The 15,612-nt window shown below is 47.3% G+C and overlaps 1 protein-coding gene across 3 annotated transcripts in view; it reads left to right on the plus strand.

Annotated features, from left to right (window-relative positions):
• Window positions 1-15,612, plus strand: part of RAB11FIP1 (RAB11 family interacting protein 1) — a 29,828-nt gene that overhangs the window by 9,504 nt on the left and 4,712 nt on the right. For 2 of the 3 annotated variants that reach the window (XM_036458881.2, XM_036458880.2), the window contains exons 2-5: window positions 6,046-6,488; window positions 7,729-8,515; window positions 9,523-11,391; window positions 12,153-12,261. In XM_036458881.2, coding sequence (XP_036314774.1) covers window positions 6,046-6,488; window positions 7,729-8,515; window positions 9,523-11,391; window positions 12,153-12,261 — 3,208 coding nt within the window. The remainder of the gene's footprint in view (window positions 1-6,045; window positions 6,489-7,728; window positions 8,516-9,522; window positions 11,392-12,152; window positions 12,262-15,612) is intronic. The other variant, XM_036458882.2, reaches the window with a different exon arrangement.

Consider the following 15,612-nt stretch of genomic DNA (forward strand, 5'->3'; position numbering starts at 1 on the left):
CTACAAATAAAATTGCTTGTGTACTTTGGTTACAACTAAGCAATAATTATAGCTAACACTTGTCGAGTGCTCATTAATACCAGGCACTGTTCTAATTCTAAGGATTGTACTTATAGGAAGCCATTTAATCTTCATAACAACCTTCTGAGGTAGGTGTTTTGAACCCTGTTTCAGAGGAGAAGCCCTAGCCACAGAGAGGTTATGTAACTTGCCTGAAGTCTCTCAGCTAGTGATTGTTTAAATGCACAGGGAAAAGACTTCAAGAAAATACATAAAAAGATCACAGTTGGATTAGCATGAGAAAATTAAAAAAAAATTTTTTCTATAACTCACTTTGATTATTTTCTAACAGAATTTCTGTAGAGCAAATAATACAGGAAGGCCAAAAGCATTTTCAGCCGGCTTTTTCTGTTCTCTCTCCTATACCATGTCACTTATCAACTTTTAGGATTGAGTTTGGTGGCCACAGATGGCCTTTTGGTGCCATTAGAATAACAAAATTAGGGAAAAAAAAAACACCGATCCATTTGCCTCCGTCATGATTTTAACAGGAGACCTTCCAAGCAGTTGATAGTGGGCAGAGGGGAAGGGCCACCGGGGGAGGCGAGGGTGGCTGATGGGTGATTCTGTATTCAGAGTTAGGCAATGATGACCAGCCACCTTGGTCAATAACAAAACTGGTTGAACTACTTAGCTTCTGCAAGGCACACACTGCCAACGTTTTATAGGTCATAAACACTTCTGTCCCTGTTTGCTCTGCATCGCTTTCGGCTGCTGAGAGAAGAGCCTGGGCATTTCACCCGTCACTCCTTTTCAGAGCCCGTATGGATGTGCTCAGCTGCTGGCCCCACAGGGTCTTCAGCTTTCTTTCTGTTTCCCGGGGAGGACAGTGAACATTTCTTCACCTAGGAAAGACCGAGTGTGCCCCCTGTCTCGAAACACCACATCAGGCGCTGTTCTGTCCTTCCTGCTTCTTTCCCGATGTGGGGCCGTACTCACTCCCCTGGGTCACGTACTCCCCCGGGTCACGATGCTGGGTCATGGTGGAGATGACTCACCCCACACGTCACCGCTGCGATTGTGCGGGGGAAGGAAACAGGCAGTCCTCCCCTGACTGTTGAGTCCAAACTGGACCCGCAGACAAGGCCCCCTTGACATGAAACAAATACTGTAAAACGTTGAAGTATTTTATAGAGCTGTGGTCTTCTCCTTTGCCTTGCCTTTCCGTGTCCAATTGGAAGACACAGTATTAATTCATTTTGCGGGACCCCTAAGGAGGCGGTTCTAGTAGCCCCTTGGGGTTTAAATGAGCTGAGAACTGGATTCATGTGTGGGAGTCCTCATTTGTGGTGAAACTGTAGATCCTCTTCATGTCTGATGATTTTGTTGTGCTCTAAAGTTAGAAAGAAGGCAGCCGCTGTGCCAGTGTCACCAACACTTGGTGATGATGTTGCTAAACTCACTCTGTCCCCGTACTCCTCACCCCACCCCCCAGAGGGTAAGTTTTTTAGGGCAGAATCTGGCCTCTTTGCTTTGCCTGTTCAGTGCCGGGCATGTAAACAGTATTTGAACCGAATCTTTGGAGCCACCCATTCTCTGCACCCACCTGCCCTCAGGAATGTTTTGAAGGAAAAACAGGCTTACTTCATCTGCAGGAAGATTCGTTTTGAGACATACCAGTCAGTCTTTTACAAGTGCAATCTCCAAGACCGGGAGCCACGCTGCCCTCACCCTGCCGCATTCCGATGGAAGGCCCCTGGGACCTGCTCTCCGCTCTCCGTGTGTTTGAGAGACTACATTCTGAGGCAAATCAACCTTGAGAATTGGGCATGGTTGGATGGCATGAACTGCTCTCAAAAGAACTGTTTCAAAGCCCAGGGGATTTGACAATGCAGATCTAGACAGTAGCTCCCCAACCCAGCCCTGGGGGTGGGGTTAAGGGTGGAGGGGGATCCTGAGTTCTGCCTCCCACCTCTTTTCCTTCCTGTACCCTGTTCATTCTTTTTTCACATTCCCTACTGCTCTTAGATCCTAGACCTAATCTTACACCTAGAAGACTTAAAAGAATTTTTCTTTTTTTAAGCTGTTGTTTGATGAAAAACAAAACAAACAAACCAAAATAAACAACCCTAACCTAAATCCCCCAAAAGGAGGGCAGCTGTATATGCCCAAGACTATCACTTGCCTGAGGAGCATGGAGGAGTAGGAAGACTGAAGTTTTCATTCCGTACCATTTTATTTTATTTTTAAAATATATTTTATTGATTTTGTACAGAGAGGAAGGGAGAGAGATAGTTAGAAACATTGATGAGAGTCATTGATCAGCTGCCTCTTGCACATCCCCTACTAGGGATATGCCCGCAACCAAGGTACCTGCCCTTGACCGGAATCGAACCCGGGACCCTTCAGTCCCCAAGACGATGCTCTATCCATTGAGCCAAACTGGTTTCGGCTCATTCCGTACCATTTAAAAAATATATGCTTTTATTGATTTTCAAGAGAGAGGATGGGAGAGGGAGAAACATCAGCTGCCTCCTGCACACCCCCTATTGGGGAACGAGCACACAAACCGGGCATATGTCCTGAACAGGAATCCAATAGGTGACCCCTGGCTAGGGCTCTATACCATTTTGTATGTTTTTGATTTTAATCCTATGCCTGTTATTACTTAAAAATATAGTTTACGTAAGTCTCCTGTCACTTCCTATGTATTCAGAAATCCTATTAAATTTTGAAGAACTGAACTTTAATTATAAATAAAAATCACTATTTGCGTATAGAAGGGATCATTCTTGATAGGCGGCAGGGTTTTGTCAGACATGGGTTTAAAAATAAACTTGCTGCATTGGGATTACGGCTCTCTCCTGTTCTCTGCCCTTTGGACTGGGAAAATGAACCCGGCCCTGATTTCTGAGATAGTGGGAGCCGTCCGGGCTACCTGAAAGGTATCGCTGGACGCGCCCACACTGACATCATGCGCTGGGTGGCCGTGCTTTATTATTGATGAACTACTTCCGTAAGGTGCTGGAATTAAGCGAACCTGAAAGCAAATGAACAGAAATGCTTAAAAATTGAATTGATGTTTAAAGATGAAAACCCCATTACATGTTCTGGTTGGGGATTCCTTCGGATGATTTATAACTCTTGTTATAAAGTATGCGTGGGTCAAATACCCCTTGGATAACATTGATAATAGAAGAAACAACTCGTGTCTTCCTTTCTAGCTTTAATAAACCCAGCTCGGGCTTTTAAACCTTCTGAACATAAGCATGAGATGCTTCCCCGCCTGTGATTCAGTCTGCCTTTCACCTCCTTACATGGAGCTGTTCTGGGGTTACTTGGTGTTTGTTTGGGCTGTTTGTGAAAGTAAACAGACAGGACCAGTTGGTGAAGTGTCTCTTCACACCTCCTAGTGGTGTTGGGCTCCCAAAACAAATCCCACTTTAGCGCCTGGGGATTGAACCTGTGCAGCAGGGAATAATAGGCCCGCAGGGAGGATGCTAGAGTTGGTGGGAGCTTTGCTCAAAATAAACAGCCGTTGGCTCTAATATTTTTGGAAAGGCAGGTCTGGTCCCAAGAACTGCCAAGTACGCATTCTTTAAAAGTCTGTCCTGTCTTCTGTCTTCGCATCCCCTGGGTGGAGAGGGGCAGCTCTCTGCGTGTGGCTGGCGTGGTCCTCTGAGCCCTGGGACTCAGCTTTCAGCAACTTCCCCTTTTCAAGTTGGTATTTACAAAAGGTAACCACCTTCCTCATGAAGGCTACCATTTAGCACATGACTGTCAGAAGAGGAAAAATACAAATAATCCTCTCAACATCTAAGTGACAAATATGCAAACTATTCCCTGGCCAGGTCCCGGAAATATTCTGGAAAGACGGCAGGCTGGCAGAGACCAGGGGCTGTCTGTCAGGACCTTGCATCTCCCCTCCCTCTCCAGCTGTGGATTGTGTTTTAAAAACCATAAGGTTTCTTCTCAAGGTCCAAAATCATAGCTGACATCATTTTCTCAGATCTCGGCTGTATTTTGATCATGCAGGTTAAGTTCTTTGTGATGACTTTGTACCCTGGACTTTATGAAAGCTTATGATTAATGACTGGTGGCAAGCTAGGGTGGGTTCTCCCCCTTTCTTTTTAAATTAGAAGCTCAAACTTTCCTCAAAAAGAGTTGAGCCCTAGCTGGTTTGGCCTGTGACCAAAGGGTCCCAGGTTCAAGATTCAGAACCCAGTCATGACTCTTAAGAGTCCTAAGACCTTGCACCAATTACCTCACTTGCAAGCCTCAATCTCTTTTATCTGTAAAATGGATAAAAGGTCCCATTTTTGAGATAAAGAAAAATGTCATTCTTTGTGAGAAATGTCATCTAAATGAGGATGTTTCTCAGGGTGTGCTATGCCAAGTATGCTGGAGGTGCTATTTCAGTGTTAGGCTTCGGCCTCCCTCTGCTCCCTTCCTTTAAGTGCAGGGTGAGCGAAAATGGTGAGGGCAGGGATCTGCCCTGTGAGCAAGATCGGCTGAAGGTGAAAGAGGAAATTGTGGTTGTTTGGGCAAACCCATCATTTCCTTAAAGCCCCGTGGCCCTCAGCTCTTAAATAGGTCACTGAAACGAAGTCAGAATGTGGGTTCTGTTTGTGAGGGCGATGCTGGGGCTGGCTGTCAGGAGACCGTGAACTTAGAGCTGCTTGGTCTGCGGTGGTCACACTGCTCGCATTCTTGCAGTTAACCAGGTGGAAAATGCCTTTTTCTGAAGTGTGTCTTTCAATGGAGTGGAATTGACATATCATTTGCCAAAGTCTTGAAGTAGTTTGCAAATGTCAAATAATATTTGAAATGTTCTTTTAAAAAGAATAAAAAAATTGTGGACCCTAGTCAGTTTGGCTCAGTGAATAGCACATTGGCCTGTGGACCTAAGGGTCCCAGGTTTGATTCTGGTCAAGGGCACGTACCTTGGTTGCAAGCTCCTCCTAGGCCTGGGACCTTGGTCTGTGCTTGTGCTGGAAGCAAGCAATCGATGTGTTTCTCTCACATCGATGTTTCTCTCTGCCTCCCGCTCTTCCACTCTCCCTAAAAATCAATGGAAAAATATCCTTGGGTGAGGGTTAGCAAAAGAAAAAAAAGTAGTGGTAAACAATTATACATACATAACAAAATTTACCACTTTAGCCATTTTTAGGTACACAGTTCTGTGATATTAAGCACATTCACATTGTTGTGAAACCATCGTCACCATGCAACCCAAACTTTAAAAACATTTTTTTGTTAATCCTCACTTGAGTATATTTTTCCCATTAATTTTTAGAGAAAGTGGAAGGAAGGTGGGGGCGGGGAGAGCGATTGGTTGCCTCCCGCACATGCCGAACCTACAACCCAGAAATGGGCCCTTGACCGGGAATCGAACCCACAATCCTTCGGTGCACAGGCCGATGCTCCATCAATGAGCCACACTGGTCAGGGCAAACTATGTCCCCATTAAACACTAACTCTTCATTCACTCCTTCTCCCAACTCTTGGTCACCAGCATTGTCCTTTCTGTCTCTATGAATTTTACTCTTCCACATGCCTCATATAAGTGGAATCTATATACATTTTTACTGTCTTATATTTTCAATTACTCCCTACCAGGGACTGTTCTACAAACCCTTGCTTTTCTTAGAGATTTACTGGTACTTGCAAATTTGCATTCTACCTTCTTAACTATGTGTGCATGATCTTTGCATTTTTACCCTTTACAGGAAAATACTGGTCATAGGAAATGATTTGTTGGAGTTTTTATTTTTATTTTTAAACATAGCACTTTACTGACTCAAGATTTTAGGTGATGCTATACTGAGTACAGAATCAGATCCTATCTCTGCCTAGTGGGTGGCTTCTCAAAAATAAAACTACAAGTCTGTCCTTACCCCCTCCCCTCCCCTTTACTCCCCAAAGAAGATAAGAGGTTTGTATAAGAGGTTGTAACAGCCGAGAGGAGGAGCCAGGTCGTAGGGATTGTGAACGTTGTTTTAGGCTCTTCAGTTCAAAGGTAACCTCTCCACCTTCTCCTTGCAGGTGGTACACCTTGAAATCCAAACCAGGAAAGAAGGAAAAAGAGCGAGGAGAAATTGAGGTTGACATCCAATTTATGAGAAACAACATGACTGCCAGCATGTTCGACCTGTCCATGAAAGACAAATCTCGGAATCCGTTTGGGAAACTGAAGGACAAGATCAGGGGGAAGAATAAGGATAGCGCTTCGGACACCGCCTCAGCCATCCTCCCCAGTACATCGCCCTCTGTCGACAGTGATGATGAGTCACCTTCGAAGGACAAGAAAAAGAAGTCGAAGATTAAGACCTTGTTTTCCAAGTCTAACTTGCAGAAAACACCGCTTTCCCAGTCCATGTCCGTCCTGCCTACTCCAAAGGCAGACAAAGTGCTGCTGCGTCCCGGAGACTTTCAGTCCCGGTGGGAGGATGATGACAATGAGGATGAGTCCTCCTCGGCCTCGGACAGTGAGTTCCCTCCTCCTCCTTGCTTGGCCTCTTGCCCTGTTTAACTTACTTTGCTTTGAGAGAGAAAAACACACAAATCTTAAGAGAGAGATTTTAATTCAGATTCTCAGTTACTAAAATGGTGGTGGTGGTGGAGATGATGGATTATCTTGGTTAGGAAGCCTTCACTCTTTCTAAGCCCTCTGGTTTCTAAGAATTTATAAATTCCTTTTCCTAAACGTCTGGTTCTATAACTGATGTACATTAGTACAAGCGTCTAGATCAAGCAAAATGAGTGCATCCAGGTTTGTTTTTGTGTTTTTATTTATTTATTTATTTATTTTTTAATATATATTATTGATTTTGTACAGAGAGGAAGGGAGAGAGATAGAGAGTTAGAAACATCGATGAGAGAGAGTCATCGATCAGCTGCCTCTTGCACACCCCCCACTGGGGATATGCCCGCAACCAAGGTACATGCCCTTGACCGGAATCGAACCCGGGACCCTTCAGTCCCCAAGCCGATGCTCTATCCATTGAGCCAAACCAGTCTCGGCTGTTTTTGTGTTTTTAAAAAATATATATTTATATTGATTTCAGAGAGGAAGGGAAAGGGAGATAGAAACATCAGTGATGAGAGTCATTGATCGTCTGCCTCCTGCACGCCCCCTTCTGGGGATCGAGCCCACAACCTGGGCATGAGCCCTGACTGGGAATTGAACTGTGACCTCCTGGTTCATATGTCAGTGCTCAACCACTGAGCCACACCAGCCAGGCAGGTTTTTTATTTTTTATTTTTATTTTTTTAATTGAAGGTTAAACCATGGAACATTAGTGATATTTCATTAATTCATCAGGTATTTATTGAATCCTATTATTGCACTAAACCTCACGGGATAAATCCATAATGAAAGCTGAGGAATCCAGTTCCCTTTACTCTGAATTAACTGTGTATTTTGAACTGCAATTTCAATGATCAAACCCCTACTGTTGGCCAGATTCTGTTACTCTACTAAAAGTGCTGCCCTTCCCATTGACTAAATGCAGGGTTTCTCAGCCTTAGCACTGCTCCTAGCTTGGGCCAGATAATTCTTTGTTGTGGGGGGCTGTCCCATGCATGTATGATCTTGGGAGGATCCCTGGCCTCTACCTGTGACAACCGAGAATGTATTTGGGCACGGACAAAATCCCCACTCCCTCCAGTTGTGGGCCAGTCATTTTAATTCCTTATTCCCTTTTCCCTTTGTTTTCCTCCCCACAGTCATGTCTCACAAGAGATCAGGAAGCACAGATCCTAAGCAACTGAACCAGGCCAACCTCAGCCTCCCCAAGAAGGAAGGGCTGTCTTTCCTCGGCGGCCTTCGGTCCAAGAACGACGCGCTTTCCCGCTCCAACGTCTGCATCAACGGGAACCACGTTTACGTGGAGCAGCCAGAAGGCAAGCCTGAGCCCAAGGACAGCACCTCCTCTTCCCCGTCCCCTCAGGGCTTCAGGAAGAGGTATTTGTTCTCCTCCACGGAAAACCTGTCTCCTCGGTCCTGGAAGGAACCCGGAGAAGGGGGTGCCGCGTCCTCTGACAAGTGGCTCTCCGAGTCTTCCACAAAGAACTCCCCGAAATCCATGACCCTGCCGCCCTCCTGGCCACAGGGCGGCGGTGGGGACGTCAGGGAAAACACAGCTCCGGCGAAACTGGAGGCCGTGAAAGAAGCCAAAGAGAGTAAGAAGCACGAGAGCAGGAAGTCCTCTCTGCTTTCTCTGGTGACAGGAAAGAAGGAGGTGGCCAAGGGCAGTGAGGGCGAAAGCCCTGCCACCACCCCTGGGCAGGAGCAGGAGGGCCCGCTGAGGGAGAAAGGGCCGGGGCCCGCTGAAGGCCTTGCAAAGAGATCGGAGAAGGATACGATGGCTGTTGTCTCCGGACGCGGAAAATCCCTGAACCCCTTCGGAGAAGTGCAGAGCACAGAACCGGAGGCTGACCCAGAGCCCAAGTCTGAACCGACGCCGCCTGTTCCCTCTCCCAGGGCACCCCAGACCAAAGCCGTGAAGCCTCGGTGAGTCCTGGCCCTTCATGGGTGACATTCAGACCCAGGGGAAGGCCGTGGGGGTAGGGGATTCTGAGCGTTGCACGCTGGGGACACCAGGTTTCGGTTGTGGTATGCGCAGGACTGGGTGTGAGTTCTTCACACATCTCCCTTTGAGTCCGATGTTCTCTCTCCTCCTTGCACGTGGGCACTGGTTTGCTGTCATGCGAGACCCTTGGTCACACTCCTGTGACAGTTCTCTGTGTGTTTACTCTGCATCTTGTTTCGAGAGCCTGAGAGAGCCTGGAGGTTTCTGCTTGTCAGCATGACTCACATCCACTTGCAGTGTTTCTGTGGTCTGGAGGGGGAGAGGCTTGCATTTGAGATTCTGCTTACTGTGATTACACACACACACACACACACACACACACACACACACAGACTCACACTGACATATACATAGCCTGTTGCTCTTCAACATGTGTGCGTGTTGCCCTGTGGTGGGTCTTTACTGCTTTGAGCTTTCTAGGTGCTGTCTGTATATCCCCAAAAGGAACTGTGGGCTGCCCTACCCAGTTTGGCTCGTGGATAGAGTGTCAGCCTGAGGACTGAGGGGTTCCGGGTTCGATTCCGGTCAAGGGCACATACTGGGGTTGTGGGCTCGATCCCCAGTAGGGGGCATGGAAGAGGCAGCTGATCAATGATTCTCTCTCATCATTGATGTTTCTATCTCTCTCTCCCTCTCCCATCCTCTCTGGAAACAATAAAAATATAAAAACAACAACTGTGGGCTGTCACTTTACCTGGATCTTTCTGTTTCTGTTGCAAAGCCCTTTGTGTGGCAGGTGTGCTCAGTGATAAAAAGCGTCTCTTCTGTATATTAAGTATTGGTGTGCTCCTTTTTTAAGTTCTTAAGGTACTGCCCCAGATATAGCATTGAGTTCTCCCCTCTGAACGACTTTACTTTTATATGTTTTTTTCGCCTCTCAAGCAGCATCTGCAACTGACCGGCAGGTTTTATTTTGTCCTTTTTGCAGACTGGAAGTGTCTCCAGAGGTTCAACCCACAGCCAGGCTTCCTCCTCCCCCTGTCTCTCTTCCCCTTTCTTCTGCTTTCCCTTCCAGTCCTGCTCAGACACCTGCCCCTCCTCAGTCGGGCCACGAGGCAGAGACACAGTCCTCAGAATCTCCTTCTGTCTTCTCCGCTTCCTCCCCTCCCCTGGCAGCTCCCATTTCCACATCCACGCCTGTCGGAAGCTGGCCTTCCGCCCACCAGGGCCAGGCTGGTGCTGAGGGGCCCTCGTTGCTCCCTGACGCGGAGGCGCACGAGGAGAGTTTAACACAAGTTCCAGATGCTGCTTCCCGTGCCTTGGCATCACCGTCCGAACAGCCGCCCACGGCAGGGTGGGCAGGGACGGAAGAGGCTCCAGCGGGGAAGGCCCGTGAGGTGGACACAGAGGAGGATGCCAGGGGCGATGACTCAGCAAAGGGTCTCTGGAAGCAGCCTGAAACGGGGCAGCAAGAAGAACCGCCAGGGATTCCCCCCACGGAACAACAAGACTGTCCCCCTTCATCGGAAGGGGCCCGAGAAGTGACATTGGCCCTTTCGGCGAGAAGCGGCAGGACGGGAGGCCCGGCTGGGAGGCCTCCGCTGGGGGTCAAGACAGACTGGGAGAGTCCGTCCGGGCTTTTTGAGGAGGACAGAGGTAGGGGTGGGGAAGTGGCTTCCACAGTCCAACAGGCGGTACCCCCTCTTCGGATGGGAGAGCCGGTCCTCCCACATCCCTCCGCGCTGGGAAGACACAAAGAGATGGGTCTGAATGGCAGCGAGGCCCCAAAGAAAACCAAGAAGCACGTGTCATTTTCTGAGCAGCTCTTCACGGAAGCGGAGGTGGAGAAGTCCCCTGGACGGGTCCGAGAGGACGGAAGTCATCCCCAGGAGCTGGGGCCCGAAGGGGCTGCTGCCGGCAGCGTGTGCGGCAGAGAGCAGCCTGCCGGGTGTCCCCACGCGGGAGGCTCCGAGGGGGAGGCTGCGAGTGAGCCCCGGCCACTGGATCCCGGCGTGCCGGCTGCCAAGGCCGGGCACCTGCTGCTCCCCTCCCAGGAGGAGCGTGTCTCAGAAGGCCCAGTGAGTGGAGCAAGCTCGGGGGAAGGCCTGGAGGAAGACGACACCCTCCTGGCTCAGAATCAGAGCAAAGCCAGTGACCACGAAGGCCTGCTGTCCGATCCCCTGGAGGACCTTCAGTCTGCCTCCGGTGTCCGGTCTCCAGGCACGGCCGATCTGGACTTAACCCTTCCTTCCATTCCTGAAGTGACGTCGGACGATGAAAGAGTGGACGAGGTGGAAGATGACAGCGAGGCAGCAGAGGGAGCAGCTCTGGCAAGAGGAGCTTCCTCCTTGAGCAGGTCACCTGCCCATTCTGAGGAGGCGCCGAACGGCGAGGCAGGTGGGCTGGCAGTGCCTGCAGACAGCCTGCATGAGCTCAGGCCAAAAGCACCGGAAGCATCTGTTAGGGCTTCTCCAGAGCACACTGCAGCTTTAGGAATCCATAAACCAAATCTCGGCAAGAGCTCACGCTTGGACACCCAGCTGCCAGGCCCTGGCGAGGGCGAGGAGGCAGGGCTGATGGGAAATGGGAGGCGAAAGCAGCCTGCTGACTCGGCCCCGGATCCTCCTGTCTCCAGCCCCTCCTCTCCTGAGCCCTCTCCTGCCACACACTCTTCCCCTAGCTTCCCACTCTCTGACACTCCCCACACCAGTACAGCAGAATCTCACAAAAAAGCAACAGCAGAGGGCCTCCCTGGGAAAGCGGAACATTCTGGCAAGAGGAAGCCTCTTCTTCAGGCCTGGGTCTCACCCTCGGAGACACATCCAGTCTCAGCTGGCACTGGGTCAGCCAAGCACAGGTGAGAGTCGGGGAAAGAGTGTCTTCGTAAACTTGAGCAATGTCCCCTTTGCTTGTTCCTGCAGAGGTTATTATGGCTTTCTAACCGCCCAGGTGTTCTGATGGTGCAACCCCCACCCGTTTTGCTGGTAGGGCCCATTTTATAAGGGCCATCTCCTGTGGTGGGAGCACCTGAAGGCACACCTGTGTTTGTAGCGAGAATGTAGTAGTAGTCTTCCAAAATAGTTTAGGAATTACTCTGCACAGATTTGGAGCTCTGAAATAGCAGAGATGCACTGTGATGTGATGGGTATGTTAACAAGTCTCAGAACCAACTGAGACTGAGCGGTAGAACCAAGCAGTGTTTTTAAAGTTTCACTGCCCGGTGTGACGCTGGCATGCTTGTTCTGAACTCTTTCTTTACTGCCAGAGAACAGAAGGCTTTGCAAGAGCTCCCACAGTAGAGTCCTAGCCTGTAGTTGCCTCCAAAAAATAAGACACTGCCTTTCACGTTCTCCTGACATTGAGAATGAGGACAAGGGGCTTGTGAGAATGCCAGGACACCTGGCTCTAAGGGTGTGTGTTGCTGGCTTGCATTTGGCTGCCTAGAGCTGACTGCTTTCATTTCTACAGGAACCTTGGCGTGTGTTAGAGCGGAGACGTGAACGGCGAGTCACCGCTCTCCGCCCTCGTCTCTCTGGCCGGCTGCCATCTTTGAGATGGGCAGTTTCTCAGTGTTCCCGTTACAGAAAGCTCTAAGGATCCTTTCTCCCTTCTCTTTAGACCTCATCTCGTGAAGCCAATGAACACGACAGCCACCAAGACGGCTAACTCCAGCTTGGGAACTGCCACTATCATCAGCGAGAACTTGATCAACGAAGCTATCATGAAGGTATGTCTTCACCCAGACATGGGCATTATAGGAATCTAAAAAACCCACCCATTTCTAGAGTCACCATTGTCTACAGCTCTGTGGGCAGCAGGTGACTCCAGGAGTAACGTAACCATATGTCTCATGGAAGCCCCTTTATTGCCACTGAATAATTATTTTTCTCGTTTGGTGATTGCTGAATTTTTCTGTGAATCAAGTAGTGTAATTGACATCAGCACTTCTCTTTAATGAGGAGAAAGTGTCACCCACCATCTGGCCCATTCAAATTAGATTTTCATTGTCAGGCATCCTTTCCTACCTTTTGGCAAGGACATAACATTCTTGTAGTTGTAATCGTTGCACAGATATATTTTTTGTAACTTTATTCTGAAATCATTTCAAATTTTTAAAAAGTTACAAGAATAGGACAAAGAACTCCAGAACACCTTTCATCCCAATTAACCCATTGTTAGCATTTTACCAGATTTGCTTTTTTGTTTTCCCCACCCCCTCTTTGTTCTCTGTTTAAATACTCATCCCCCCCCCCCAAATCATTTGAGATTAAGTTGCTTATATCACATCTCTCTTACCCTAAATACTTGTATGGAATTCTTGAGAAGAAGGACATTTATCAAAATCAAGAAATTTAACATTGATGTGATACTCTTTTTTTCATTTATAGTCTATATTTTAATTTCACCAATTGTCCCATTAATATCCTTTTTAGGGTAATTTTTCCTCTAGTCCAGGATCCAACCCAGGATTACTCATTATTGTAGAATTTGCCTTAGTTTAATATTTGCCTGGGATTTCCTCATGGTTTGGTTGAGGTTATACATTCTTGGCCGAAATCAGCTATACAAATAACATGTACTTCTCAGTGCTCTGTGTGAAGAGGAACATTATATCAGTTTGTACCAGGAGTGGAAGCGTTAACTCTCATGACTTAGTTTGGTGGTGTCCCCCAAGATTCTCCAGGATAAAGTTGCTATTTGTCCCTTTACAGTTAATAAGAAATTTGTGGTGAATTTATTTCAGACTATGTGAACATCCTGTTCCTCATCAACTTTTGATTCACAGGCTTTAGTATCCATTGATGACTATGGCAGTTGCAAAATGATGGTATTCCCAGCTCTATCACCTGCATAGAAACACTTCTTCATTTCCTTTCCCTTCTTAATGTATCATAACCTTTTTTTGCATGTTGCTACATAATTATTCTTGAAATGGTTATACCATTATTCACTTAACCATTTCCCTACTGTTGGATACTCATGTTGTTTTCTGTTTTTCTTTTTAAAAAATTAAATTTATTGAAGTGACATTAGCTAATAACATTACATACATTTCAAGTGTACAACATTATGATATGTTTTCTGTTTTGCAAGATGAATAACTCTCCAGCCAACAATTGCTTGCATAGGTCTTTTTCCCTCCTGTTAGATTATTTCCTTAATCTCAATTTCCATGAAGAATATTGCTGGATTAGAGGGTTTCTTCTGTTTGAAAAGCTTAGGCTAACATTCAACAAAAACCACCCCACAACAAAAAATTAACTCCCTCTAAAAACAAAATCAGCCTCCCAGGTGATTTCTGCTTTGCGTATCCTCATCCTGCCCTTCTTGGTTCTAACGTCAGACTGGTTTAGAATCGGGCCTTGCTGCAGCCCGCTGGTCTTTGACTCACTGTCACTGGGCTGGAGGAGAGCAATATACTGAGTGAGTGAGGACCAGTCGTGGGCAAGGATGTGTTTCAGATATGTGGAGAGGAATTTTCTAAACGACTCTTGAGGACTGTAGTTGGTGAAAATAAAGTTTATTTATTTTCTTTTTTTGTTTATCCTCACCCAAGGATATTTTCTCCATTGATTTTTAGAGGGAGTGAAAGAGAGCAAGGGAGGGAGAAAAGGTGAGAGGGAGAGAGACAGAGAAAGAAACATCGATGTGAGACAGGCACATCGATTGGTTGCCTCCCCGTCTCATCCCAACTGAGGCCAGGGATTGACTTGCAACTGAGATACGTGCTCTTGACTGGGAATGGAACCCTGAATCCTATTCACGGGCCAACACTAACCACTAAGCAAAACTGTCCAGTGCAGTTTTTGTGTTTTTTTAAAGTAAAACTTTTTGCTCACGACTCCTTCCCTCCTGGAAACGTTTTTAAAGTGCTGGGTGGTGGTTGCTGCCTCTGACCGCATTGTACCTATGCCACCAGGAGCTAGGCTAACGGCTCACTGAAGCTGGAGAGCGGAGTTTCAGGTCAATAATGAATTGTGCCTGAAAACAAGTCACCATCTTCTGGCCATCTTGCCTTCTCTCGAAATCCCCAGCTGCAGCCAGAACTGTGTACCTACCTTCAATGTGTTAGCCCTAGCCTAAAAACGTATCATAACCTGAGCAGCTTCGCTGGGCTGGGTTCTGTGCTTGTGTAGAAGAGGCAGCACTTGTCTTCCTGGAGTTAACAATATTTACCAGGAAACTGGGCAAAAGAACAGCGTAAAAGGGTCATGAGAACTAGAGCCATGTGGTGGCCTCCCATCCCCTCTTCCTTTTACTGTGGAATGCAGCTTGGCTCCAAAGAGAAACAGCACCTAGCATTCAGGAAGTTAGTGCGAAAGACCCTTGGCTCTCATTTTATTTACTCTTCAAAGCTTGTTTAACCAGGGGCTTATCTCCTGGCCCTGACAGAGAGAATAACTTCTGCCTTAAAACAAAGGCAAACTGCTGCCTGGCTTGCTCATGATTTGTAAGCCCCACTGCTGTCCCTCTGCCTGCCGGCGGCAAAGCTCTCAGTCCTGGACCATACCTAGTAGCTAGTCGGAGTAAATATGGAAAGTTTCCTGGAGACTGCTGTTGGCTGGCCATATAATGGATGCTTTGTGCTAAAGCATAAACAATGCTTATAAATAAGAACTACTCTTTGGAATGCTGCAGAGTAAGAGAGAGGTTAGAGGAAGAAATTGCATAGCTAAAGTTATGAAAGGCTTGCTGAATCATACTGGATGGGTTGGGGGGTGGAGAAGGTATTTTTCTTGGGGCCTCCATCCTTTATAGATGATTTATGCCTAGGTGTGTATTGTTTACTCAGGTGGCTTTGGCACGTCCATTTTAAAATAATACAGCCAACTGCACTCAGAAATCATCTGTCCTGTTATATGGAAAAAGTTGGACACAATTTGAATATACATCATTATTATTGCAACTGTGCGGGAGGTGGGGGGGGGGAAATCCAGTGTAAGATCCTAAGAGGAAATATGTGACAATGGGCACTGTTATTTCTTGAATTAATGGATATTTTCTTTGCACCTCTTCCTCTTCATGGCCGATGCTCACCTTCTGAAATGTTGAATTGTTCTATAATTTTTTTTAAGTC

The sequence above is a fragment of the Pipistrellus kuhlii genome, unplaced genomic scaffold (assembly GCF_014108245.1).
Source record: "Pipistrellus kuhlii isolate mPipKuh1 unplaced genomic scaffold, mPipKuh1.p scaffold_m20_p_3, whole genome shotgun sequence".
Lineage (NCBI taxonomy): Eukaryota > Metazoa > Chordata > Mammalia > Chiroptera > Vespertilionidae > Pipistrellus > Pipistrellus kuhlii.